The sequence below is a fragment of the Lissotriton vulgaris genome, unplaced genomic scaffold, assembly GCF_964263255.1.
Source record: "Lissotriton vulgaris unplaced genomic scaffold, aLisVul1.2 SCAFFOLD_3329, whole genome shotgun sequence".
Lineage (NCBI taxonomy): Eukaryota > Metazoa > Chordata > Amphibia > Caudata > Salamandridae > Lissotriton > Lissotriton vulgaris.
In genome coordinates, this window is record NW_028248629.1 from 16145 (window position 1) to 40925 (window position 24781).

General features: G+C 47.3%; 1 protein-coding gene across 1 annotated transcript in view; it reads left to right on the plus strand.

Moving 5' to 3' along the window:
- Positions 1-24781, plus strand: part of LOC147663886 (ephrin type-A receptor 7-like) — a gene marked incomplete at its 5' end in the record, with an annotated part of 47724 nt that overhangs the window by 14588 nt on the left and 8355 nt on the right. The window contains 3 exons of the mRNA XM_086950127.1: positions 7833-7943; positions 8146-8355; positions 10308-10457. Of these exons, the coding sequence (XP_086806253.1) occupies positions 7833-7943; positions 8146-8355; positions 10308-10457 (471 nt within the window). The remainder of the gene's footprint in view (positions 1-7832; positions 7944-8145; positions 8356-10307; positions 10458-24781) is intronic.

The window sequence follows — 24781 nt, forward strand, 5'->3', positions numbered from 1 at the left end:
TTACCGGCGTCTTCCCACGTTTGCTGACAAGTTTTGCTGTAGCCGCCTTCTGTCTTCAGCAACAGCTAGCCGCACCCGCTGCGCGGGTGCCGCGTCGCAGTTTGGCAGAGCAAGGCTGTTGGGAGCACGTTTGCTCACAGCCCCTAGGAAGGACATCAGGGAGCAGGGTCGCGCTCTACACACCAGCGCTGCCGGTGCCGCTGCAGGGACTCAACTAACCAGGAGTCCCTGCACCACGGCACACCTGCAGACCGATTGCCCCTCCCACCACTCGCTCTGAGGAAGAAAAGGAAGCAGATTCCCCTATTCCAGCGGGACACTGAAACGCCGAGGGCTTACCGGCGTCTTCCCACGTTTGCTGACAAGTTTTGCTGTAGCCGCCTTCTGTCTTCAGCAACAGCTAGCCGCACCCGCTGCGCGGGTGCCGCGTCGCAGTTTGGCAGAGCAAGGCTGTTGGGAGTACGTTTGCTCACAGCCCCTAGGAAGGACATCAGGGAGCAGGGTCGCGCTCTACACACCAGCGCTGCCGGTGCCGCTGCAGGGACTCAACTAACCAGGAGTCCCTGCGCCACGGCACACCTGCAGACCGATTGCCCCTCCCACCACTCGCTCTGAGGAAGAAAAGGAAGCAGATTCCCCTATTCCAGCGGGACACTGAAACGCCGAGGGCTTACCGGCGTCTTCCCACGTTTGCTGACAAGTTTTGCTGTAGCCGCCTTCTGTCTTCAGCAACAGCTAGCCGCACCCGCTGCGCGGGTGCCGCGTCGCAGTTTGGTTGAGCAAGGCTGTTGGGAGCACGTTTGCTCACAGCCCCTAGGAAGGACATCAGGGAGCAGGGTCGCGCTCTACACACCAGCGCTGCCGGTGCCGCTGCAGGGACTCAACTAACCAGGAGTCCCTGCGCCACGGCACACCTGCAGACCGATTGCCCCTCCCATCACTCGCTTCACGCCCCCATAAAGGAACGCCCAGTCCCCGCTGTGCGGGAGAACGCGGGAGTATCGCGGGAGAAGCCCGGGACAAGGGCGGGACCATCTCAGGCCATCAGGGGCCAGAAGAGGCCGGGCCGGGCCACATCTCTTGGCTCCGCAAAGTGGGCACGCAAGGAACGGGAGAATGGCTTCAGGCACCCGATCTTGTAAAACAAAGAAATCTGCGGGAGACGTTGTTTTAGGTACTATGGACCAGTTCATAACTCGAGCAGTTTCTATAGTAGAAAAGGAGATAATCTTGGCTGAACGAAGATTATCCCGGGATTCCGTGAGCATGTCCAACAAGCGCTCATCTCTGGGCGCCATTGCCCTAGCCTCTAGCCCTGGACATGTTTCCCCAACTCCACTGGTGATAATTGATTTCCCAAACATTGATGAGAGAGTGAGTCGGATTAGGGCTAGTTTAGAAAGGGTAACTACCACCGCACCAAGCATTGTTCTTGACCCGACACACCTTAATTCACCCGCCCAAACTTACCCTTCGCCGGGGGGGCAAATACTGGATTGCAACCCTGAAATCCACAAAGCCTTTAGTCCCCCTGTGCTGTCTAGCGAAGCCGTGAATTCCCCACCCATTGTGGTACATACTGAAGCTAGCACTCCCAGAGTAGTGGCTCATCAAAACACCCCTGTAGGGAAACTAGCTTCAGGACCAGTCCCACAAAAGAAGAGAAAGCGTCCTGCTAGTCCCCGCAGGGGAGGCTCTCTAAAGCCACATAGTAAAGTAAGTAGGAATATTGCATCCAAAGGGGGTACCAGTTCAAACCAGGTCCCATACCCAAAATCCTATGCGACCCACACCGGAGATACTTCGTTGGAGGGCACACCAGGTCCATTGGCTCCTTTAGATACCAGCATTTTCCCCCAAGTTGAGAGCATAATTAAGTCTGTGGTGATGCCTCTCGTAGATAAGATTGACAGTCTCACACGCAAACTAGCCTCACTTGAACAGTCAATGCTGGATAACTTTTACGCGGTGAAATCACTAGTCAAATTTCACGCCAAGGCCCAGGTTGAAGAAAATGGAGGGCTAAAGAGTGGTGCTGTCCCCTTAGTCCCCTCTGTCACCATAGTTCACCCTGAGTCCATATCTCGCCAAAAGACGCCTGTACTGGGAAAGGCTTCCCAATCGCAGCAACCTAATAGTGGAACCATACCCACACCACCAACTCTTACTCTTGAGCCCGGTCTGGCCCGTCCAAGGAATAAAGCTAGTACCCAGGCACCCAAGGCTCTTAAGGTTAATTTTGCCACAAATTCCAAGCCCATAGTGCCAAATACCAAGGTAGTAGGAAACACAGCGATCGCAACGAAGGGTGATACAACCCCATCCCTTTCAACTCCTGCCAAACAGGCTGTGCCCAAACCTCCAGCGAAAACCACAGCAAAATCCCCGGCTAAAGACAGGGTAAGAAGGCACACTCCAAATGCTAGTCTCCCCCCTGGCTGTAAGCCTTATGTGGTAATTTTAACGGGGGTTCCTGAGCTTGAAGAGGGTTCTTGTGAGCTGTATTCTGACCTCAAACACAAGACGCTCTCCTGGCTCAAAGCAAATAGACACCTCCCAGGGCACATTGATGGTAGAATAGCCTTTGTCCGACGTGTGGGTTGGATTGGTAACAGACGTAAGGACCTCACCGGGGACTGCGTGCTGATTAACTTTAACGATCCCAGAGCAGCAGGTATGATCTGCAGTCAGCAGTCGCATTACAACTTCTGCGACATTCAAACTAGGGACCTGGGGTACTTCTATCACCCCCCTCCTCTAATGGGGCCCAAAAAATCTTTACAAGATGGGGGCAGAGGAGCATGGTTCCCGCATTACCCAACCTTGGACGCCAGAGCGAGGGCGTGGACGCCTACCCAAGTAGCCCCATCGCAGGGCTGGGGTTGGTGACTTGGTGATTTAGCAGTAACTAATGCCTCCCCTCCCAGGGTCAACACACCACGCACAGTTGGGCGGGTACCCTTGTCTAACATTTCTGTGCCCCAATCCCCGCATAACCCAATTATCCCTCCTCTCGCAGGCGATGGGTGTGAGATAGTAGAGTTAGTGGATGGAGCACAAACTCCCGGTACACAGGGTGGGGAAGCAGGATGCGTCGAGCCCCTGCATCATGCATCCCTGAAAGCCATCAGCTGGAATGTGGCAGGCTTAAATAATAAGTTAGATGCCCCGGACTGGGTGGCGCTCATCGAACCCCATTCAGTCTGTGCATTTCAAGAGACGTGGTGCGTGGAACCAAGGCACCGAGTGGGTCATGCCACCTTCTTTGTCCCGGCAGGTATTCCAGCATCGGGAAGAGGTCGCCCTTATGGAGGTCTCTTAGTTTGGGTAGATATTTCCCTAGGATGGAGAGTACACCATCATCCCCAAAAATCTCCAGACTTGATGCGCCTCACCGTAACATGCCTGAGGAAAGCTGAAAAACTGGAGATTATTAACATTTACACACGTGGGGCCTCTGGGAGAGCTTTGTCACCAACTCTTTCGGCTTTGGAGGTAGCCCTAGGTGAGTGCAGTGGAGACTCGTTAATTATGGTCATGGGGGACTTTAATTGCACATTTGAGCCCCTGTTGTCCGATGAATCTTTGGACTTATATGACGAAGATTCAAGGAGAGGTGTCCCGTTACTTGATCTCCCAATCATAAATAGATGGACCCCCAGAATTATTCAGCTAAATTCCCTTACACTTGAGCATGGCTTGAGAGCAGCCAACGGGAGAACAAGCTCAGACTTAGCGGGGGCACATACATATAATAGGGTTGGCCATTCATCCCGGATAGATTATATCCTTTTAAACTTTTCTTTGTGGGCTCACTTGAAAGATATGATAGTCCTACCTTCCTTGGATAGCGACCACAACGCACTTTCACTATCCCTAACATACTGGTGGAGGGAGAGTCACTTAGCTTGTGGAAATCATGATATACCTGAGCCAGGGCCATCGGGAGGGGTGGTTCCCTCAAACTGCCTAAGACGCTTAAAATGGGACAAAGTGGCAATAGATGAAGAGAAACTATCATGCATCAGAGCTGTTACTTCTACAGCCTGTGCCATTTTGGAAAATGAGCCTGTCAGCCCAAATCAGATTTCAGCAATGTTTAGCGAGGTCTCGATGTCGATTGGGGACCTATTCAAGGTTAAAGTAAAAAAGGGAAACAACAACCTTGATAAGCGACAGGGCAAATTTGGCTGGTACTCGACGGAGTGTCGTGCTGGAAAGAGAGCACTGATATTGGCTGTAAAAAGTGGAGACGCAACCCTAATAGCCACCAAACGCAAGAGCTATAAAGCAGTGCTAAAGACAGCAAGGAGAGACTGGGAAGATGCATTTTGGCAGGAACTCCGCATCGCCAGCGTTGGAAAAAACGCAAAAGGTTTTTGGGACTTAATACGCAAGAAAAACAGACCCCTAGATACTGTCATCACCTGCAACATAACTGAGGATCTATGGTACTCACATTTTTCAAAATTATATACAGCATCTGTAGCTGAAGCGACGGATTTCGCATTACCACAGATCTCTGGAGGTGATGAGAGTTATGAGGAAAGTCTGTTTACCAAGAAAGAAGCGGAAGGTGCTATAAAATCTCTTGTCCCGCGCAAAGCGGCTGGTCCCGATGGCCTTCCGGGTGACCTGCTTCGCGCAGACTTAGGCGATTGGAGTATGTTAATTACATCAGTATTAAACGCTGCCATGGCGGGTGCTCCACTGCCCGCCTCATGGATGGCCGCCGAAGTGGTCCCACTGCACAAAAAAGGCTCAAGAGAAGACCCTGCGAACTACAGGCCGATTAGCCTGATTGACTGTTCGCAAAAAGTAGCAGGCAAGGTCCTCCTAACCAGAGTTCAGCAGTGGGCAGATGAGAACAGGATACTCTCGGATCTCCAGGCTGGGTTCCGAACTGGTACAGGAACAATTGAACAATCGTTAAGGCTACTTATGATCCACTGGAAGGTCGTCACGATTGGGAAGGGTACTTTATATCTGGCCTTCATCGACCTCCGGACGGCCTTCGATTTGGTCCCCAGAAATAATTTATGGAAGGTTCTATGTGATCTTGGCTTGCCACCTTACTTGCTTCACTTGATCATGAGGTTCCACGAAAAAAACTATGCCCAAATTCGTTGGGGTCCGAATGGTCAAAAGACCTCAAGAATAGACGTGAATAGAGGCGTGCGGCAAGGGTGCGTACTGGCCCCAACACTCTTCTCGCTCTATGTTAATGGGGTGGTGGACCACCTGACCAGGATACCAGCAGATGCTCCCCGCTTGGCAGGCCGTTTAATTCCCACTCTGCTTTTTGCGGACGATACTTTGCTTCTGTCAAAATCCCCAATGGGCCTCCAGCAGCTTCTCTCCGGTTTTGATGACTTTTGTAAGCAAAGAGGACTCTGCATTAACACAGATAAAACAAAGTATCTTATCTTGAATCCCCCGCAAAAACTTGGCCCTCCACCAACACTGGGATCCGTAGCACTGGAAAGGACCAAGACATTTGATTATCTGGGTATCCGGCTGGTGGATTCCATGAAATGGGACTATCATTTGACCAAAATGCTGCTAAATTTGAAAAGAGTGACTGGGACCCTGCTGAAAGAGCAGAGAGCTGCCTCTACTAAACCTATAGCAGCAGTAATGGACATTTACTCGGCCAGAGGAGTAAGCGCCGCTCTGTATGGGGCGGAACTTTGGGGAATGTCAAATATGAAAGAGCTTACTCGAGCTGAGAACACCTTCTTGAGAAGTTTGATGTCCCTCGGTCCTTCTGTCCCCATTCTGCCATTGCAATTGGACATGGGCTGTCGGGCGATTGAAGATCAAGCAAAGTTACGCCCTTTGCTTCTGTGGGCCCGCATCTGGAGAGTTCCCGAGCTCTCAAGTTATGCGGATGGCCTGCGGGAGATAATCAGATCTACAGGTTGGGCAAAAATAAAGTGGCTAACGGATATTAAAGCACTACTTACCAATCTGGGGCTGGAAGAAGCATGGTACCAACAGACAGCCCCGCCCAAATCAATGCTAAAACAGCTTTATTGGAATTGGGTGGCAAATAGAAGAAACTCTTCTGCCTCGATCTGCAAATCGACTAGAAACTTTATGGAGTCCAAAGATGTCCCCATTAGAGAACTGTATTTGGACATTATCTCAGCCCCTTGGGAAAGATCCCTGTATTTCAAAATTAGAATTGGTCTTCTTCCCGTAATGGAACTCACAAGTCATTGGAAAATCCCTCACCAGACTGCTCCGTGGTGCCCCTTCTGCCCACAGCGCCATGAATCTGTCCCTCACTTTTTATTCGAGTGTCCTGCCTATAAAGTCCCACGGATGAAATGGCTAAAACCCATGTGTCTTACACTGGGAACAAGACATTGTAATGTGGCACTAAGGATACTACTTTCAGACACTCGCACTTTTTACGCATGCGCCACCTCGAAGTATCTTGGGTGGGCATGGCGGATTCGGTCAAAAAGACTTAGACAAATTGTTTAATCATGCTTTTATCTTTGTGGCTCGTTTCACAAACATACTTTTTTAGGTAATTTAAATATTCTTCCCCTAAAAAATAATAGTAAAAATTGCAGATTTACATCTTGCAAGGGGTTTTTATATGTTTTATCCATAATGCTTTGAAATGAATGTTATATGTATGTATGCTTTTTAAGATATTTTTTATGTCGAAATAAAGCCTTTTTGACTTGACTTGACTTGACCTTACAGGGACTCTCCATCTTGAATCTCTAATAAAAGAGAGAGGGACTCCAAAACCAAAGGGATAGGGTACCAAAACTGACTTCTGTCATAAAAGATTCCATTTGGGCACCTTAATTCAGAGACACCAATTCTTTCAAACACATAGACAGCTATTAATAAAACACAGAGGCCTATTAATTGAAGCAATGCAAAAAATAACAGAAAACTATAAAAACTTTTAAATTCAGCCTGCACAGTTTATTCATATACATTAAAAAGCACAGCCAATATAAAGAAGGAACAGATTATATTTTCTGTATATAATCTGTTCCTTCGTATATTGTCTGTGTTCCCAATTTTAATTATGTCTCAATTTTAATTGCTTTTTAATGTATATTTTATGACGGAACTCTCCATCTTGAGCCTTCCTGGTTGCAATGTAAAGACTTTGTGTTAACCTATTTAAAGCATCTCTGTTCACAAAGAGAAGCTTTACACATAGGTCTGACTTCTGTGTGCCCTCGAACTATCCCCTGAAGTGCAGGGCCTTCCTGAAGAGTGTAGTGATTGGTAGATTAGACCCACATGATACCTTTCATAACAGTACCGATGAGCATCGAAGAAAAGCAACTGCATTAGGTTACTACATGCACATAACTGTCTGTCTGGATGGAATAGTTCCACACCATTAGAGTGAAAGCTGCTTTTGCTGCAATTCAGGGGCGTACGCCCATCTACTAAAGAAAAACAAAAAGACTGAGCAGGGCCATGAACACATAGGATGAAAGGACAATGTAATTTTGACTTAATTTTTGGCTTCATTGTACTTAGTTGGACTAGTTTTCCTACTGTCGACTTAGCTGGAGTGTTAGCGCACACTGTGAAGGAAGTGGGTTAGGGCTCAGATATTTATTTCATAGTTGGTAATGAGTCAGATAAATAATTTATAGATGTGAAGTGGTAGGAGCCTTTATCTCACACCAGAAAATTCTTTAAGGAGTAGAGTGATACAAAGGTCTTCTTCCAGTAGATTATTTAGAGTTGTTTTGGCATGCACACAAAGACATATGCAAATATATTGCACCCATTTCCAGTTCATTCAGGCCTAACCAAATAAATACAATGATCTTCTGCTTTAGAAATGTTTGGAATGGTTGACTTCACCTTCAAAATCTAAGCGGTCAGGATCCACCCAGACCATGCCGTTTGTAAAAGTCCAAACACTAAACGCCCAGGGAACAAACTCACAGGTAAAGGGGTGGGTTGGATGCTATCCTCATCATACATGGTCATCCATCCATTTTAAAGGCATGCTGCTAACCTAAAGCATTCACACATTGTATACCACATCCACCTTCCCAAAAGCATCCTCCATGAAGCCCATAAGCAAACTGCACTTTTTAGCTGGGTGTTGGGATTCTAACCACAGTACCTCTCCCTTGACTCTTTCAGAAACATGATGGACAATTCACGGCCATTCAGCTGGTGGGGATGCTGAGAGGCATCGCGGCTGGCATGAGGTACTTGGCTGACATGGGATATGTGCACAGAGACCTGGCGGCCCGGAACATCCTTGTCAACAGCAACCTTGTCTGTAAAGTGTCTGACTTCGGTCTCTCCAGGGTAATAGAAGATGACCAAGAAGCTGTCTACACCACAACAGTAAGACATGCAGACTTTTAAATGAAAAACGGGGTGGGGGTGTTTGGGGGTTTCGATGCGTCACAGTTAATGCATGAGCAGCAAGATGTATTATTATCCTGTACGCTGAAAGTAAATATGCCTTCTGCAGTCACCCTGAGCCAAGCGTTAATATTTTAGCATAACTGAAAAAACGGATTATCCTGCATTTTAAAAGTAAATACATTGCACAGTGTCACCCAAAATCAAGGGATAATAATTTGAAATGGATTAAAATAGTTAATACGCTCTGTATGAATTTCATACCGACGCATACAGGAAGTTCACCATTAATACCGTCATTATGAGGATTGTGAAAAACGATGTATTTTTACATACAGATTTACTGATAATGTGGAATGCAATATTTACCTTGTGAGGTAATACTATGGTATTTATCAGACGGGTTGTAGTACACCTTTATTAATTTATACAACTTAGAATGAGGGTAGCTTTGGAACTGGTGTTTGTGCTTCGCTTTCCATTTTTTTACCTAATTTCGAGGGTTTTTCCAAGGCTAATTTTTCCGAGAAATAAACTGAAGCTGCTAGTGCTCCCATGTTAACTCATATCCCAGGAAATTTAACCGGATTTCCTAAAAGCTCCTCCAATATGTAAATATTGTCCTTTACCATATGAGAGACAAGCCCTAATGTTTTAATCTCCTTCTGGTCAATGTAGAAATTACTTTTTTGTTGTTGTTGGACTTTCTGTTGAAATGTGTTTAGGAAACCTTATTTCCTAGTTTTGAAAGAAATATGGAGAGAGAAGGAGAGAGTGTATGTGTGTGTTTGCGTACATGTAAAGATGACCCTGAGGGAGTAACTACCATCTGCACAAGGAGAGGTTGATTTTTGCTATCAATGTAGCCTTGAACTATAGAGTTGTTTCGCCCGCCGCCATGTCTACTTGAGAAGGCCCCTAGCATTGATGAAAGACACAACACATTGTGGATGTTGGAAGCTATCGGACTGGATACCGCAGTGTGTCTGTGCACCCTATTATGATCCCCTCGTGTAGACAAGAAGGCCTGAATATCAAAAGGTCAGTCTCGAGGTCACACGCTTCCAGAATACAGCATAGGTAGAAATAACCCTCACTGATCACAGCTGTAACCATTAAGTCCCAGTTATGATGACGGCTAAATATTAGTCCCATGTGATTGAGCGTTGATATGAGAAGCTAACAAATACAGTTCAATGAGCACCTGAGTTCCTACTGCCGGCCAACACTTGAAGCTCAGATATCAGGCGCAATTCTGCTTCTGCTTCACCCATTCACGTGGGCACCTCTTCCACATATTTTGAAAGGAGTGTAAGCTATTTCGCCAACGTGTCATAGATCATGTCCTTTTTTTTATGCATTGTGTTATTTTATTTATTTATTTATTTATTTGTAAAGCGTGTGCTCACCTGAAGCCTTCTTGCCATTATAATAACTGATCCCATGTATGTACTACTGGCCTGCTTTTGAATTCACAATTAGTATAATCCCGCCATCCTGGTAAAAATAAATACTGTGTCTGTACTTAAATGCTTGTCATCCCCTCTGATTACAGTTGGAGATGGTTACGATATAACCGCCATGCCCAGTGCCCTTAAATTTTTTGTTGTAAGGCAAAGGAAGCGTAGGATGTACACAGTGATCTCACTTTGGCTGTCCAGGGATGTCCTTCCATTGTGCCTGCTTACTTCATTGTCCACAGGTGTTGGTGTCTGTACACTGCTAGTGTACACCATTCAAGGTTCACCTGCAGGGAGCCTTGTGGATTCCTCATTTTCACATCCAAAAACATTTGCCCAAGAGTAAATATGCTTTTGTGAATTATCTGCATTTGCTTAACTTTTATAAAGTTAAATAAAGTATACTTTCAATTAGAGAAAAAGTCGTTTGTATGATGCACCTTGCTGATTCTAATTCCTGTTTTTAAACAGGGTGGAAAAATTCCAGTGCGATGGACAGCTCCAGAAGCCATCCAGTACCGCAAATTTACTTCTGCCAGTGATGTATGGAGCTATGGAATTGTTATGTGGGAAGTAATGTCCTATGGAGAGAGGCCATACTGGGACATGTCCAACCAAGATGTATGTATTTCAAAGTGTAGATCTCTCTAACATCATTGTATAAAGCTTGCATGCTATGTTTCACTGTGTTTGATAAGAGAAGTCTACAATTTCAGGCCTCGTTGGTGGTATTGGTTATTGTGGTAAGCCAATAGTTGTCTGCTGATTGTGGCCAGTTCCAGTCCTAGGGGATCGGGTCTTACAAACTTTCGATAAATCACTGTGATTATGGTCAATGGATCTTGTGTTCTGGCTCACAGTCAGCATCTCACTGGCAGTGTGCTCCCTCACCAAGTTGCATTACTAGTGAATGTGTAGGTATATGGCTTGTTACCATTTAGGTATTAGTCTCCTCCACTTTACATTTTTGGATTGTTCCCAGAACTCTACGTGTGCAGACTACAGAGATTGGCCAGCTGTTAGTCCTCTCTCTCCCTAATTCGTATTCTTCGCTAGAGTTGGAGGAAGAGTTAGAAGGAACTAGAGGTAGACACTGTCTGTCGCACATCAAATTTTCTGTTTAGGTTTTAGCAGCACATTGTCAAACAGACATGTAACTAACACTATACATTGAGTTGGAATTGGGCATGCCCCTTTCACCTGGTATCCTTCTTCGATCAGAGTCTTCCAGCTATTGGCTGGAAACTTTGTCAATCACATATTGGTCAGCCCACTGGGGTATTCATATTTCTACTAATGCTATTGGTTGTTTGGCTATAACCTTCCATATCTACTCAAGTGCAAGAATTGAACTACATGAAGGACTAAATTGCAGCTATTGCTCTCTTGGTCCGCTCATGATGGCTCCAACTCGAGTGTTTCGCTCTAACCTATTAGCACATTAAACCCAGAACTGTTGACTTTCCAGATGCTTTTTGGTGGATGGGCCTTGTGGGGGCTAGGAATAACAGATCCGAGAGAGAAGTTCCTGGTTGCTAAAACATAATCCTTGCTTAGTAATGTAATTTATTTGAACAATGGACATAAATCATTTTAGGAAAAAGAAACCAAGTGTTGGGTTAGCAAACAGATTGTGTAGTTGCTTACCTTTGACAGGGTTCAGTACCAAACATTCCATAGACTGTCAAAATATGGTTAACAAAATCCTTGGGGCAATGAGCAAGAACTATTTTCATTCCCACGACACCGTCTAGAGTTTCGTGGGTTTTGACAGATTTCCTATGCAGTGAATCCAAGAATAAAGGCATCTGACGTGACGCGAATACCTGCACTGCAAAGGGATATGGAAAAGTACAAAATGCAAAGACACTTTGATTTGCAATTTATAATAACATGAACTGTTCACAGCACGCTTGTTATTGTTTTATATGTCAGTCATTGTTAAGTAAGCTTCAAGTACTGGAAAAAAAATATAAATGCGAATGGCACGAATATAAATACATACATTTATTGACTGAAATATACCACTGTAGTCAAGAACATTCAAAGCTTTGATTGTTTTTGAAGGATATCTATATAAAAGTTATTATTACGTAAGTAATGCAGTTGTGGTGTGACTGCAAACATTGTGCTCTTAAAAGATGCTCACTGCTTTTTGTACCTTAAGTAAGTTACATTTTTATAATTATTGTTTGCTTTCACAACACTTTAACATGAATTGCAATCACTTTAGTTTAAACGTTTCAATCATAAATCCGTCCTTTTCCATCCTCTTGCACATATTTGTATATTGATCCTTGTTGTGATGGCTGCCCTCTCTGTTCATACTGCAAGACCATCTTTCACCACACACACAACAGACGACTACATGCAAAATACCAAGGCATACAGACATACTCACTTCATATTTGGCTTGGGTTTAAAAAAATACCTTTCCAAGTCTGTCTTAAGAACATCTGTCCAAATCCTGGACCATCCCCACTTGCACACTGGCAACATCCTAGTCAAAGACGTTCATGTGCGTGTTGTCCTATGCCCTGCAAGGAACAGGCAGGGTTCCGTGATGCACTGTGATCCAAATATTTTATGTTATATACACACACAATAGGGTTAACATGTCAACCATAGTGCACTTTTACTCCCCTGGCTGGTTTGGGAGGTCAATACTGACCTCCCTGTCGGGCTAGGGGAGGCCAATAATGGCTGGTCCAGACCCCCAAAGGCAGACTACCACTCTCAACAATCAAGGGCCTCACCATCATCAGCCTTCATCCATGGGGGCTAATCTCCAATCAGAAAGGGGCAAGACATCCACCCCAGGCTGAATCCCCAGGGAGGCGAGTATGCCACTTGCAGCAAAACGACACGTGCAAGTTGTAATGTTTTATTCTCTTGCGGCTCCCAGCATTGAGGGATTGAAATGTCAGAAACCTATCTCCAGGGAGGAAAAGTCACCCCAATATGCTTTGCCACATCTAAAGAGTCGCCATTTGACTGGTCTCTGTCAGACAAGAGAACAAACCGGGTCTCAGTCTCCAGGTTTGACAACTATCAGCAGGAGGCCCAGGGTGGGAGGTAGTTATCCATTTCCACTCGCCCCCTTGAAAAGCAGGCTGTGCATTGGGGCAACATGTGAGGTCTAAGGTCTTTTAATACAGTGGGGGCCTACTTGGATGAAGGGCAGCCCCTGGGGAGGGCGCAGGCAGGACCCACCAAGGAGGCTCATCCCCCCACCCCCAATGACACTCAGTTATGCAAGGGGGATCAAGGAAGAGAGTGGGCCTGCATCCAGCTAGCTGATTGGCCTACGACACCCAGATCCAGATTGAGCTGTGTCTGTACTGCCTTGGGCATCACAGGGCTACATCGATCTCGTCCTCTCCCTTTTAGGGCAGTGGTGGCAGGGGAATGCTGCGCTCCTCCTGCGTACTCAGCAGCCGCTGGACCTACCTCCAGTGGCTCCACAACTGCAACCAGCATCCTTAGGACCCAGCCGACTTCCCGCGAGGCACCCCGCAGTCCACATTCGTGGCCCCAGAGATTTAAAGGCTTCACTTGGGTCACTATTCTGTGAGCGACTGCAGGGAGTTGTTGTAAGGGCCCTTTATTCTTGCACTGTTCACTGTATACAGGACTGCGGCTGATCATTGGGATGTCCCTAAGCAGGGTGCCTCCACCCCTCAGCAGACAAGGAAGTTAGGTAGAATATAAGCAGGGTCACTGGAATTATGTGATTTGGCTTCCAAGGTGTTGTTTGCATAAATATTGATTTGCCGCAGTTGCCGAATAATCAATAATCTGCTGCAAAATCTGCATATTTTAAGTTACTAAAAACATAACATGTTCCCTCACAGTGTAATGCCCTTTGCGAAGGTTTATAGGTAAACTTTCATTGCTTATTCCTGTATTTCTTGGGTAAACAGTTACTAATTAAGTGGAATCTACGCCCAGACAGTGTTACTGTGTGTATAAATGACAAAATAATGAAGTAATGCTATAAAAAAGTGCCTTTCCTTGCTTCATAATTTAGTCATCCCTCCCTAATTATTTTCTCCTTCCCTGCGGTGTAATTCCAGTGGCCCTAAATATAGGCTGCAAAGGGATTCTTAGGGTATTGGAGGGGCAGCACTAGCTCTGTGCGTCCATCTTGTTGGCGCTGCTGGGATTTTAGCTTTAATTTGCTTAACTCACTGAACAAATCAGGTAGTTTATAATGAATTTTATGTAGATGTTTGCAGGCTCTTTTTCCATGTCGGTTATATTGAAACTTTCTGTGCATGACAAGTTTCTCAGCAGACGAATCATTTAGAAAGTCATCCATAATGTATTCTTTTGTTTATTTACTTGATTATTACAGCTATCTTGTAGGGTTAGTCTGAAACGCAGAGCAGCATTTTCTGCATCCATTTCTGTACCTGCCTCACCTGAGAGATCAGTTCAGGAGTTGTCACTTTCTGAACACGTGGGAAGGAGATTTGTAGTCCCTGTTTGGTCTCAGCTGTGCTGGGGCATCCACCACTAGGTGAAGAGGGAGGTGTCTTTAGGGAACTGGAATGCTTGCCTACAGGTGGTTGCCTTGTAAATGTGCAGGAATTTATATAGCGCAAATCATCGAGCAGTTTCTAAGCGCTTGCTTAGGGAACCCATCCTGGTATTCCCCTGTGAAATAACCCCGGCAGGGTATCCGCAAGGTGAAAGCCAGGCATCCCGCCGCGAGGGGCCTTTGTGGAGATTAAGCAAGCTATTGCCCAGAGTCGCAGAGTGTGAACCCGTGAATCGAGTAGGCACCGGAGCGAGAATTGTCGAGTCGAGTCCATGGACATTTTAGGACTCAAGACCCCGCCGAGCCGGGAATTGAACCCTGGTCCCGGGCTGACCTCTGCTTCCAGGTCTGCCTTCTCTAACCAGTGAGCCACACTTCTCCACAAGAATGCAATGAAGATGTTGGCTGATGTGAGGAGGTAAACCTTCCTACCCACTGGGGCAGTGAAAAGACTTGCGCCCTTGGGATGGGTGGCTGCCCTGCAAAGTGGCCTGTGTTTTTGGGTAAGAAGCCATGAGCCTTTCTGTCCCCAAGTTTAGTGCTTGAACTGCTGCATGTCTTTACAAAGGACGGCTGGTAAGATCTGTCCTGTGAGGGGCATGTCGTGTGTGTGTGTGTGGGGGGGGAGAGGGTGTAGAAGGGGATATGAGCAAAGGCTTGCAGCTTTTTAAGTACGGACATGTCATTGGAATAATTTGCCTATCTGTGCCATCTGGGCCGCAGGGAATGTACCAAGGGTGAAATGAACAGTGCGCCATGTTCTGCAAGGAATGCATAATACGAAATGCTAAATTAACTAATAGATTTATTTAATGCACGAAGAGCACTTGGTTGGTTTTGATAATGTTCTGCAAGGAGTCTGTGCAAGGTAAACCTTCGTGGGGGGTGGGTGGGGGGCTTTCTCTTCTGGGTTAGTGCTACGTTGCAAGAGTGAATTGTATGAACATCAGTGAGTGGGCAGCAATAAACACTTTATACAGTATCAGAACAGGTCTCAGAGTTTCTGTGCGCAAAACCTATACTTTTCTTAATAACACATTTTATTGTTAACTTCTCCAGTCGCAGAGAACTGGTGTCCTATTGTGATGTTTTGGGAGATGGGGAAAGTAATGTGTAATGCAAGTAGGACGTGAGCTGATCCGCAACGCCTAGTTCTGGGAAAATTAATCTCTGAAAATGTGTCCCAGAGACAGGCTGTCCTACGATGTGAGGGGAATTCGGAGAAAATCTGAAAAGACGGGACCTTTTTCTTTGCCTATTTTCCTGGTGGCTACAGCTCTGTGTAAACATTTTTAGGTCGAGCTGACGTTAGCATTCATGCGAAGCATGAATGCTGTCAGCTCGACAACTTATGTTGCCCGTATTTAGGAAAGTGGACAGCAATCAGACGCGCGCAGCAAAGCCCTCGCTCACACACAGACACAGGCAGCCCCCAACCCTCTGCAGGCACGCACGCACACACACACACAGGCGCGCACATGCACACGCAGGCACACAGCACACTATCCCCTGCCTCGCATTCTCTCAATCACACACAGTCACGCATGCGCACACACATGCACACACGCACACACACACACGTGCGCGCACACACTCCCGCCCCCTCCCCTTCCCTCCCCTCCCCCACAGGCATACACACAGGCACGCGCGGACTTCACATTAGCCCTGGGCCCCACTCACCGACTGCGCTCTTCCGGCGGGGCTCCTCACGGCGCGGCGCGTCTCGTCTCCTCTTCTGAATCGGGGCTCCCTCAGGTCAGAGGAGCCCCGCAAGAGGCGCCACACTCCTCCTTCTCCCTGGCCCCCTCCTGGGGACCCGGGCTACCCAGGATCGGCAGGGCGCTCCATGCGCCGGCGTCTCACGGACCTCAGGAGGCGGGACTTCCGGTCGGCTGCGAGCGGATTGGCCGGCCGGCCAAGAGCTTCCGGATCGCCGCGGGTCTCGCGTCTCTTCCGCCTTGTTTGTTTTTTCGATTGAGTTGTTCACGTTTAGGTGCAGTCGAGTTCTTTTACTGTTCCACGCTGGGTCAGGTGCTACATCTTACCTCATAACCGGTCTGTTCTCAATTTCAGGTAGCGTTAGCTTTTCACATGAAAACAATATGGTAGGTGCCCACATGGTCATCCCTAATGCTTTTGTAACATGGTGTGCAAACTAGAATCCTGCAACGGCTCGAGGTATGTGGCAATATTCACTAAATTATTCGCCATGGAAGGCCATATTATGCAATTAAGTTATGCGCCAGTTTGTGTCTCACTAATGTTTGGTGTTTTTTTGACATTTTAGCACACTTGTACAAAAATGATAGTATTATGAAATATGTAAAAGAAAGGACTAGTTTAAATTTTAAATCAACATCACATGTGCACACAACAATTGCGCCTGCCGCCCGCAGCCCTGCCCCGCCCTCGGAAATGCTTTGTCTTAATCAGCCTGTTTCGTTATCCTATTCAAGTTGTAAACGTGATTACTTTTTCTCCCGAATTTCTGTTCTTAGTCAGAAAGTGCAAAAACACGCGCTTGTTGGCTGCTAGTAGCCTGACTCCCTTGGCAACAGCTTTACTAATGCCATAAGTCACGCTGTAGCTATAATACATGTGCGACTTGGAGATTTTATTTTTTATTTCGGTTGCTGCTATTTAAAGAGGTGGCTTTTTAAATGGACCGAATTGGTGGAAAGAACATGTTGTCTCGAAGCCCCCTCTAACTCCCCTGCACACCAATTACAACCAACGCCGTCCATCTTCTGTGCATCATGCTGGTACCAATGCGTTTTGCACCAGTAAAGATATGTAAAAAGTGTCGCATTTACGTGAGTCTCACCCTCACACTCACACACACCCTCACCCACCCTCACGCTCACACCCACCCTCACACCCCCCTCACGCTCACACCCTCCCTCACCCTCACACCCCCCTCACGCTCACCCCCCCTCACGCTCACCCCCCTCATGCTCACCCCCCCTCACGCTCACCCCCCCTCACGCTCACACCCCCTCACCCCCTCACGCTCCCCCCTCACGCTCCCCCCTCACGCTCCCCTCCTCACGCTCCCCCCTCACGCTCACCCCTCACGCTCACCCCCCTCACGCTCACCCCCTCACGCTCACCCCCTCACGCTCACCCCCCTCACGCTCATACCCCCTCACGCTCCTACCCCCTCAAGCTCACACCTCCATACCCCCACACACCTCCTCATCCTCACACCCCTCATCCTCACACCACAACCCTTTTACCCTCACACACCCTCACTCACCCACCTACACCCTCACACCCTCACACACCCTCATCCTCATAACCCTCTCACCCTCACAACCCTCTCACCCTCACCCTCTCACCCTCTTAAAATAACTTTTATTTAAGTATTTAAAGAAATTAAAAGCCATTATTTGTAATATCAATACATGTAAGTCACGTAAATACAACACATATTGCATTACAAATGCTATAGGTGTCACATTTGCGAAAGTTATAACTATTGGCATTGTAAATGCAAAGCTATTAATTTCTCTATTTTCAAAAACAAAACCTAAATAAAAAATGTGTCATTTACAATACCAATAGCTCAAACTTTCCTAATCCGAGACCTATTGCATTGCAAATGCTTGTTACAGTATTGTGGACATTTGATAGACGTTTGCATTGCTGTAGCATTGTGGTAGCTAAGTGAATGTGCATACAAGTTGCACTGGGGGAAATGTGCAAATGCTTTTCACAACATCCTGTGTGTGTAAGTCAAAAATGTACTCCCCCTATAGCTAAGGAGTCTGTTACCAGACTTTCTCGCATATGTAAATGTTTTTACATATAGAAATGTAGCAAGGGAACCTTTTTGCAGGAGGAATTATAATACATTAGTTCGTTTACAAATCCAAAAACTTTTTTCCTTTTTTTGTAGAAAATAGGGTTGGCTTGTTCCCCTCCAATCGCCTTCGTGAAAACTCGTTTACCCCTGGCCTTGGCATGAGTATTTCTACAAGTGTATTTGGGGTGTGAAAGTGACTTAAAATGTTAATGAATTTGTGAGTGTCCACCAGAATTTGCTGATGGATCTTCCCAATCCGATTCTGGTATTGAGTTTGCTTACATAGTAATTCGTCTTGTTGGCCTAATTTCTTTTTGTGCAAATCTCATTCCTGATTCTGTGGATTCTAACCTCTCAAATGATGGTTTAGCATGCCTTATCGGAGGTTGACCCCACAAATTTCAAGAATCGGGCCTTCTGTCAGTCTCTGCCTTATTATATCACTCTGCTAAATGCAGTGGCGGCTGCTATGGGGCAGTGGTGGTGAGGCAAAGAAAATTCCACTTACCTGGCCGCCACCTGCCTCTCCGTCATTTTTCTTCCATGGACGGAGCAGAAACAGGAAGCACACAGGCTTCCAGACTCCCCTAGCCAATCCCGACGCTGCTAATAGCAGTCTTGTGATTGGTCTGAGCGCCATGGTTAGATGCTTCAGTGTAACAATGTATTCACTGCAGAGATCTGTATGCATCCATGTTACAGGTTTGAGTCCCAAGGAGCCAGTTTGTCTTTTCTTTCTTCCATGATCCAAAGCTATCGGTGTCATTGAGTTGGGTGCTGTTATCACTTGAAATTACATGCAATTTTGACTTTACTGTAAAGTTAAGCAGTTGGTGGACTTATGTATTCGCATTAGGAACTGATGTATTGTGCTGACAATACTTGGTATTCACATGCTCACATTGCCTGCATGGTGAGAATCTGTACACTTGGTTCCAGAAATTGGGCATGCTGGCGTTGAAATATCAATGCCCAGTGGGGCTAAATGGAGAGCGAGCAGAGTTTTTTCTACTGGGGGTTCTGACAGAGGAACCTGTGTGTTTCAGAACTAATTATGAGGGTCTGTGTGGGGAAAGGGTTCGGTTGATCCTGTTTATACTTATTATTTGATTATCGATATAGATTTGCTTTGAGTTTTCATTTTGGCCCCTTTGGTGTTTGTGAATTACCCATTTGGCACAAGAAGGTCCTGAAAATTAATTAAGGCGGGAAAGTATCCTCGAATATACATTTAGATCATAATGAGTTCACACTGATGCAACATTCTCCCTCCTTTTAGGGTGTGTACCTCCTCTCAGGTCATTATGGGTGCTGTTTCCTGATTCTGGACTTTGTGTGGTAGCTTAATGCATTCTAGGTGTTGGAGTCTTCTTTTGCTCCAATTGAAGGAATTAGACTGACACTCCTGACATTAATTATTAGTTGAAAGTTCAGGACTGAAGAAGGTGTCCATAATGACCTGGAGGCAGGTGGCCAAATAACCTATGTCCCTCAAGTAAATATTTTCATAAATGCACAGTTTGTCCCCTTTTTTGAAAGATCTATAAAAAGAACCATAGAGAAGGCGAGGCTCACCCAGCAGACAATGTGTTACTGAACTATTTAATCTGTGTCCGTACAGAGGTGCCTGTTACAAATTTGCTTGGCAACTGCGATGTAAAATGCACCACTGGTACCAATTGTTCTACAACATTTATCAAGGCGGAGAATCAATCGCAAGGGGACATTATCTGGCATGCTTTACCTTTTTCACTAAAATGCATATGGCTGAGATACCCGCCACCCCCTCTCAACACAATCCCCAAGGATGGGAAACCGGAAACAGTTCTGAAGTTTTTGGAGACGGGAGGGAGTGACCCTCCCGGGCCGTATTTATTAAAATATGAAACAAAATTAAAACATTAAAATAAACAGTTTCATATTATGTACAATTTCATTACCACATTGCGATGTTTGGCTAACCTTAACATATCCTCTAGTACAAAGGTTCTCCTAGCCGAACTAACATCCTACCAAACATTTACTTAACTTTTGAAATTGTACATCCTAACGTTTAAGGGCCAACGGCAAGGTCGTAACCGGTGTCAAGATCCCTAACCCAGACATATCCCCCTCACTTGAGAGGGGCGGCACGGAGGCTTACCTCAAGTGCAACTACCAATTTCCCTTGACTTGACGGGGGCCCCAATAAAACTCGACGCCACTTAAAGGTCGTACGAGGACTCGTGTGAGGTATCTAGAAGGTAGCGTAGACCCCCCCCCCAAACCCCACACAACTTACCACATCTGCCGTCGCAGACGTACTGGCCCCGGGAAATTCCCCAGGAGGGGGCTGTAACCCCTCCTATCCATGAAGGGGCCTTGACCGCCTTCCCTTTCCTTTCGGCGACCCATCCTTAGAAGGGACCGCCTCCCCGTTGAGGGGCCAATGGCCACCTCCCCCGAGCGCCCCCATCCGTAATGGGTGACGCCCACTCATAGGGATCTTCCAATTAGTGCTCACCGATCATGACCTTACCGCCCGACAAAAATAAATACGACAAAGACAACTAAATAACTAAAGACTAAAAATAACAGACAGTAGCAACAACAACTTTATTCAATGCATGCCTACTGATGAACACTAAAGCAGAATTACTTTATTTGCAAAACATAACACAAAACGATCATTCTTTATTGCATACTCAAACTCCTCACGATAATACCGCAACCTGTAAATGAAAATCAGAATTCTCAATCAAACTGTATTAGAAACCACACGCTGTCTTCAGGGGCTGGTGGGTGGGTCAAAAATGGCTCTTCGTTCCGTCTCGAGCTCACGTGCAGCGAGGAGGTGCAGCTTCAGAGCACAGGAACAAGAGGATGCTTTCTGGTCTTGCTCCTCCTTTTATCCGTCTTCAGGGCGGGCGTAAACCCGCCCCTGCCTGCTCCAAGGGCGTGGCCAGCCGCGTCAGTGTCTAGGCCAACCCACTCTAGGGCGGGAAAAGGCGCGCCCCGGCTACGCCGCTTCGGGCATACCAGCCGAGGCTCGCCTCCCGCCCAAGATGGCTTCCCGGGGGGATCGTGGTACTCTGCCATACGTTCGGGGGGACCGATTGGTCGCCCCTTGCCATATGGCTGAGATACCCGCCACCCCCTCTCAACACAATCCCCAAGGATGGGAAACCGGAAACAGTTCTGAAGTTTTTGGAGACGGGAGGGAGTGACCCTCCCGGGCCGTATTTATTAAAATATGAAACAAAATTAAAACATTAAAATAAACAGTTTCATATTATGTACAATTTCATTACCACATTGCGATGTTTGGCTAACCTTAACATATCCTCTAGTACAAAGGTTCTCCTAGCCGAACTAACATCCTACCAAACATTTACTTAACTTTTGAAATTGTACATCCTAACGTTTAAGGGCCAACGGCAAGGTCGTAACCGGTGTCAAGATCCCTAACCCAGACATATCCCCCTCACTTGAGAGGGGCGGCACGGAGGCTTACCTCAAGTGCAACTACCAATTTCCCTTGACTTGACGGGGGCCCCAATAAAACTCGACGCCACTTAAAGGTCGTACGAGGACTCGTGTGAGGTATCTAGAAGGTAGCGTAGACCCCCCCCCCCCCAAACCCCACACAACTTACCACATCTGCCGTCGCAGACGTACTGGCCCCGGGAAATTCCCCAGGAGGGGGCTGTAACCCCTCCTATCCATGAAGGGGCCTTGACCGCCTTCCCTTTCCTTTCGGCGACCCATCCTTAGAAGGGACCGCCTCCCCGTTGAGGGGCCAATGGCCACCTCCCCCGAGCGCCCCCATCCGTAATGGGTGACGCCCACTCATAGGGATCTTCCAATTAGTGCTCACCGATCATGACCTTACCGCCACAGGTCCGGATAGTTGACCGGCTATCCGGACCCCCCACCACACTCCTACCTAAAGGTCATGTTTAACGTCTTCAGCCAAGCTATGAAGTCTCCTATGAGTAACTCATTCCCCATCCGAGACAAATGAACACCATCCCCCAAGTACATACTGTCATCCTTAATACATCCATGCGCGATAGAATGCAGTGCATTGGAACGGAACAACCTACTTACTTTGTTATTAATTTTTCTCACTGAGTGATTAAGAGCAGAAACCGAAAAAGCCCCCCGCCACACTTTTCGTGGGATCATATGGGACCATGCAATCGTGCACCCTGGAACTCTCCTCGCTAACCAACTTACAGTGGAAAGCATCGCTTCCAGGAGAAGTCGTCTACCAGTGGCGACCAAATCATTGCCCCCAAGATGTACTATGACTACAGATGGCGGTGACCTCGTCCGCCCTAGCAAACCCTCGAAAAATGATTGGAACTGGTCAATACAGAGACCGCCCTTTCCGTAGAAGGACACACTGTACCCGTATTCCCCAGCCATGTGCACCATGTCACCTGCCTTGAATACGTCCGCGGCACGCCTCACGTATGAGTGGCCCACGACCCACACCTCCTTTTTAACAGCCGGTGATGTCTGACCGCTGGCCCGGTGTTGGGTCGACTGCATAGTCCGCCCCGCCTCGTAGGCTTGCGTAACTGAAAACCAAACAAAAACAAGAAGCGTGAGTACATCATTACGGCTTCACAACATGTGCAAACGCACATACCTTTTATAACAATTGGAGGACCAACGCCCCACTCGTTTAACTTGTTCCACATTCAGACCCCTGGCTGTAGCCTCTGTAGCAGCCCCTATCCGAAAGGAATGGGTCCCAAATTCGCCCGGGTTCAAGCCCGCAGCTGTAATCGACATCGCAAGCACCCACTGAAACTGAAACCTTGTCAGTGGGGTGGCGTCCGCGTGTCTCAACAAGGTCCCCCCCCATGATGCCACCCTTCGTGTTAAATAGTCCTCTAAACACTTCACTGGGCACATGGACGACCCGGGAATCCTGCGTATAATTATGCATTCACCCATCCCACTCTGGTCGGTTTTGGACCTCACAAACGATACAGTCATCGTCTCCCCTCTGATCTGAACGTGCTCTGCGCACAGTCCACCCGTCACATCCTGTTTGTTCCTTGCCACTAATTCGCTTACCCGCATAGCCCCATGAAATGCCAGCGTAAAAGCGGCTCGGAATAACACTGTCTCAAACTGAGACGAACATGTCGTAGGGAGTCTGGATAATAACTGGGCCAACCTATCCAAACCTATCGGGCGCCTCTCATCTATTCTGCGACCCTCAAGGCGTTGCCACCCACGTAGCGCTTTTTGCACAACGAAAGACGCTGTCGGGTCCTGGATCCCATGAGCCCTAGCAACAAAGGAAATGGCAGCCCGATGCCTCTGGGCCGTGGCCACCGTCTTTCCTGCCAAACGTAATGACATCAGGAAGTTCACAACCCCTTCCTCCTGGCCCCAAAGCTCCTCACTAGCAGTCCCCAAAAAGGCTAAATAGGACCGGAACGCCCCTTCATATGCCTTCCTCGTCCTGGGTGCTAAACTCTCTCCCACGAGGTTACGAAGTTCGGGGCACCGAGAGACCAAAGAGCTTCGGGAAAGGGCGCCGGCTCCGGGTCCGCTGTGGGCAGAAAACCCCAGAAGGCCTGCATACGAAAACGAGAAAGGGCATCAGCCGCCTGGTTCATTACTCCAGGGACATGTCTTGCTTTGAATAACACATTCAGTTGCATACACAGTAATACGATCTCCTTGAGCAGCCTCAAAACCCATTTGCATCGTGCTGCCTGACTATTGATACACTCCACCACGGTCATATTGTCAGACCAAAATACCACAGAGTGATCTCTGAACCCTTCGGGCCACGTTCTCAGGGCCACGAAAATGGGGAAAAGTTCCAGGAAAGCAATGTTACTTGTCAGTCCACTGTTATGCCACCATGCCGGCCATTTCTGTGCAGACCATCGAGCACCGAAAATGGCACCAAAACCTACACTCCCTGCCGAATCTGTCCACAGCCCCAGCTCCTCAGAGGACACGGCTGGTTTATTCCAGATGACTCGACCATTGAAATCCGCCAGAAATGCCAACCAAATGCGCATGTCCTGGCGGACCTCGGCCGAGAGCCTCGTGCGATGATGGCCCTCCTTCAATCCGACCATGGCTTGAGCGATCGAACGGGAAAAGGGGCGGGCCATGGGTATAACTCTCAGGGCAAAATTCAACTGGCCCACCAACTGCTGTAACTGATGCAGCTTAACCTTAACTTCACTCAGACACATTTGCAGGGATGCCCTGAACTTAAACACTTTATCACTTGGTAAACGGAAACAACCTTCTCCGGAGTCTAACTCGATCCCCAGAAACTCGAGGCAAGTCGAAGGACCCACCGTCTTACCTGGTGCCAATGGCACGCCAAACTGATTCATTAAAACACAAAATGCAGCCAAAGCTTGCCCACATCCCGGATCCCCGGCTGCCCCCAAGAACAAGAAATCATCGAGATAATGCATCACATGTTGAAAACCCGTCTTCTTTGTGAAGACCCATTGTAGAAAGCTACTGAATTTCTCGAAATAGGCACAAGAAATTGAGCATCCCATCGGCATACATCTATCCATATAATACTGACCCTGAAACATGAAACCCAGTAGACGCTGATCG